Source organism: Ooceraea biroi, chromosome 4, assembly GCF_003672135.1.
Source record: "Ooceraea biroi isolate clonal line C1 chromosome 4, Obir_v5.4, whole genome shotgun sequence".
NCBI lineage: Eukaryota > Metazoa > Arthropoda > Insecta > Hymenoptera > Formicidae > Ooceraea > Ooceraea biroi.
Genome location: NC_039509.1, coordinates 15146708 through 15150692, shown reverse-complemented (window position 1 = coordinate 15150692; position 3985 = coordinate 15146708). Strand labels below are relative to the sequence as shown.

At 35.1% G+C, this 3985-nt stretch overlaps 1 protein-coding gene across 1 annotated transcript; it reads right to left on the bottom strand.

Annotated features, from left to right (window-relative positions):
* Positions 1 to 1611: 1611 nt before the first annotated feature.
* Positions 1612 to 3507, bottom strand: LOC105284120. Its single transcript, XM_011347405.3, has 4 exons — positions 3255 to 3507; positions 2858 to 2973; positions 2193 to 2441; positions 1612 to 1995 (listed from the first exon to the last, which is right to left on the bottom strand). The coding sequence occupies exons 1-4, from the start codon at positions 3423 to 3425 to the stop codon at positions 1881 to 1883; spliced, it is 651 nt and encodes a 216-aa protein (XP_011345707.1). The 5' UTR covers positions 3426 to 3507; the 3' UTR covers positions 1612 to 1880.
* Positions 3508 to 3985: the final 478 nt, after the last annotated feature.

The window sequence follows — 3985 nt, the reverse complement described above, 5'->3', positions numbered from 1 at the left end:
ACACACGCGCGTTTACGTGCACCCACTTCGACTCTGCGATTAAAAAAAAGTGTCTCAGATGAATCAAGAAGTGAAATTCAAATCCGCGTTCTCTCTTTTTCGGCGAGCTGCTGCTTGCAACAAACCAACAACGCGGGAACAACGCGAACAGGCCTGTACGGCCGACTGGAACGGGTTTCGAAGTCCTGGATAGACAAGGAGAGAAGGAGAGAGAATGGTCCACTTTGTGTGCTCGTGTGTGTGTACGTACGTGTATGCGTACGTATATTTGTGTGAGAGGGGAGAGAGGACGGGTTCCAACGCGAAGGTATCGCGGAGCAGTTCTCGAAACACTTGCCGAGGACACCGCTGGAAAGCCCCACTGGAAACGCGGCGACCGATCGACTGACTATTCTTTCTCTCTCGTTCTCTCACTCTCTTTCTCTTTCCCTTGCTTCGCTTACGATCCGTGCCGAGGACGGAGGTGAAGTGCAGTACAGCGGTGAACGGGATTCGCCTCCGCCGTCGGTGGTGGTGTCACCGCCGCCAACGTACCTCGCGCGTTGGCCTGCCTCTTCACAGAGGCCTGCGTCCTCTGGCGCGAGCTCGGGTACAACCGCGCTCACCTTGCCGCAGGTCGTACATGTATCATAAATTACAAAGATTTAATTGTGCGATTCTAATTATAGAATAATTCAATTGTTCCATTTTAATTGTCGAATAAATGGAGGATAAACGAAAATTATAGCTGAGGCTACAACATAATGTTTTAAGGGGAGAGCCTGCTTTAGAACGCTGAAAATAAGGTATATTTTACGAATTGTTTTTGGAGAAACTATACAGCGGATCATTATAAAACTTTGATGCATTTATTAGTACATGTTTAAAGATAAAAAAAATTATTTTTCGATTTGAATATATCGCTTGTAGAGGTCGTCCTGGAGAAATCTTAGTGCAGCCGCGTCGCCGGCATTGCAAATTGGTGAGCATTCTCCTGCCTCCAAATTTCGTCTAAACTGAAAAATTGAAATATGTTCTCGTTATTTATGAATTCCCATTGTCGATGAACCAAAGAGAGAAGAAAAAAGTTGAAAAGTGCCAAAATGGTGGAGCTTAGAACACAAAAGTACGATTTTTAGGCAAAGTTTTTGAACTTTTTCATGCAAAAGTAATTGTTTAACTTAATGTTTTTATGAATATTAAAGGTTCATCGACGATGGGAATTCATAAATAACGAGAAAATATTTCAATTTTTCAGTTTGGATGAAATTTGGAGGCAAGAGAATGCTCACCAATTTACAATGCCGGCTGCACTAAGATGCCTCCAGGACGACCTCTACAGGCGATATATTCAAATCGAAAAATAATTTTTTTTATCTTTAAACATGTACTAATAAATGCATCAAAGTTTTATAATGATCCGCTGTATAGTTTCTCCAAAAAAATTCGTAAAATTATACCTTATTTTCAACGTTCTAAAGCAGGCTCCCCCCTTAAGTTACATAGGCGCATTTAATGGAACTATTTACGCAGCGCCGCGTAAAGTAAAAAATCGAGAAAGTTATGTATCTGCACGTTTCTTCCGTCAGAAGCAACGGATAGTAAAAGTGTCTCATAAAATAAATTTTACAGTTTTTAAAATGAAGACGGAGCATCATGTATTTCCTAATAACATACATATACAAGACAAGCCATGAATGAAATCGAACGTGTTTTCCAATTTCCTCCTATATAAATTTCCAAGAATTAAACCTCAGATTGGCAATCTTCTCGACATCAGGGAAAATCCAGATTACTCAGTTTTTTCCTTAAATGTTCTCACGAATCAGTCTCACTTTCAGAAATATTTCAAGTATATAAGTTAACGAAGTTCATATTACAAAGCATAATTTGTTAACAAGTTAGTTTGAGATAGAAACGTCGGCGCAGCTCCTGAAGGTCTCCTGAGGTCCGCAACCCATTTTTTTAGTTCCGTTCTCGCAAATACCCCAAGTATTTCCAGTGCGGTAGTGCCACCTAAACAAGAATAAAAAACAAATTTTACAAATCGTCTTTCTATATTATGACTTGCTCGTACTCTTTTTTATTTTTCCAGCATTTCTCTACAATTTTACGTTATTTTATTAAAATTAATAAATTATTGATTATTTATTAAAATTAATAAAGTATTTATTATATAATATTATTAAATAGCGTCAAATTCCTGTTCTTACCTAATCACGCATTGGTCGCACGTTACACCCTTCGGAAGGTTCAAACGAACGGTGTATTCCTTGGAGCCGTAGACAGTAATCGGATAGTTATAGCCGCTACCATCAGCCAACGGCAAGGGATACTTATTGAAGCATTCGTCGGTTTCCAGGTCCGTTTTCGACTTGAGCGGACAGAGGTTGAATTCGAAGTGACCCAAGTGACTAGCGGTGAGTCGAACAGTCACGTCGATGGTCGAGCCTGCCTTGTATCTACATTGAATATTTTCATAATTAATATTTTGAACAATTATGGTATGATCATGATAAAATAGCAAACGTAGATTAATCTGCTAAAAAAGTTAAATACTATATTAAGTCATTTTTTCGTTTCTATCAATAAATTAAGTAAGTATTTAGCAAGCATAATGCTACCAGTAATGATGAGATTTATACTTATTTTTTATGTTAATTTATATTAATTTATATTATTTCTTTTAATATGTAAAATATATAATTGATTTTTTGCTAAACTATAATAATTTGCTTGAAATATAAAATGGTGCACTATTTAACAAAATTAATTTTATACAAGTATTATTATATTTGAGAATTTAATTTGTGAACTGATTTTATTTTTCTTTTTCTTTATAATTGCTGAATTATTAATCACTATGCCATTTACTCACTTTTGAACAATTACACCAGTTCCGTAGCGGCCACCATTTTCGTTTGATCTTGGTCGAGGTAAAGCATAATTATCACCACATTCTCCACACTTGCCACCGTTTTGATTATGTTGGATCTGACATAAAATATTTTATCCTTTATTCTGTTTTGAATTGTGATTAAGTTATTTGCTGATTACTTATGTTTTATTAAAATATGACATATAATTGATAAGTGCTATATAAAATGCTTATTCTTTACACACACAGTGTTGATTGAATTAAATAATAATATCCATTAAACAAGAACGATATTCGACTTGTTTGAATCGGAAGTGGAATATTACTGACAGTGACAAATGCATCTTGAGCAAGAAAAATTTAGCAACTTATTTTATAATTATATGTGCATACATACAGTACGTCCACCACAGAAATGTTCGTTGTCGGTATAATTAGGCTCTACGGGGAAGCCTTTCCTCCAAGCGCTGCTTCTGTTTATTGGATCCAACATCATTCCATGTCCATGAATTTCCTGCAAATTAATAGCGGCCACCAGCGTCAACGCGAGCAATTTTGCGAACGCCATTGTGATATTTTGTATTTTCAGTGGCGGAAGCAAAACATCAACGGAATTATAATGGCAATATGATCTTCGCTTTAATCTACCTTATATAGTTGTGCTTCTGATAAGCCATCCATACCTGCGTCTTAATGATTACTTATAAATTATCTTATCAGGTGCAACGAGTCATGAAGCGGGTAAAAAAAGTTTTCTTACACTTAATTTATCGTTATGGAATTCAATGATAAATGATGCGTACGTGTTAATGTCGTCATATTCTTTGAAGAAAAAAACAAGACGATAAAAGAATTATAAAACAAGATTATTATAATTCAGAAAGAGTAAAAATATTATATTACTTCCTATTCTTTATATTTATATCTTGTTTCTCTTGATGCATAAATATTCATGTTATAATTATACTAATAATTTTTATATTTTATTGATTTCGTGTAAGTCCAAATTAATTTATAGGTTTTGTTCATGAAGTTATTATATAAATTCATATAAATCTTATAATTTTCTTTTATTAGTTCTGTCATCTTATAATGATTTGGTTCATGCAATAAAATGTAGGTTTGAAA

Coding starts and splice junctions, on each gene's coding strand:
- LOC105284120 (XM_011347405.3), bottom strand. CDS start 3,425: ATGGCGTTCGCAAAATTGCTCGCGTTGACGCTGGTGGCCGCTATTAAT. Junction 2,442..2,857: donor ACTGGTGTAATTGTTCAAAA/GTGAGTAAATGG, acceptor TATTCAATGTAG/ATACAAGGCAGGCTCGACCA. Junction 1,996..2,192: donor TGCGACCAATGCGTGATTAG/GTAAGAACAGGA, acceptor ATTCTTGTTTAG/GTGGCACTACCGCACTGGAA.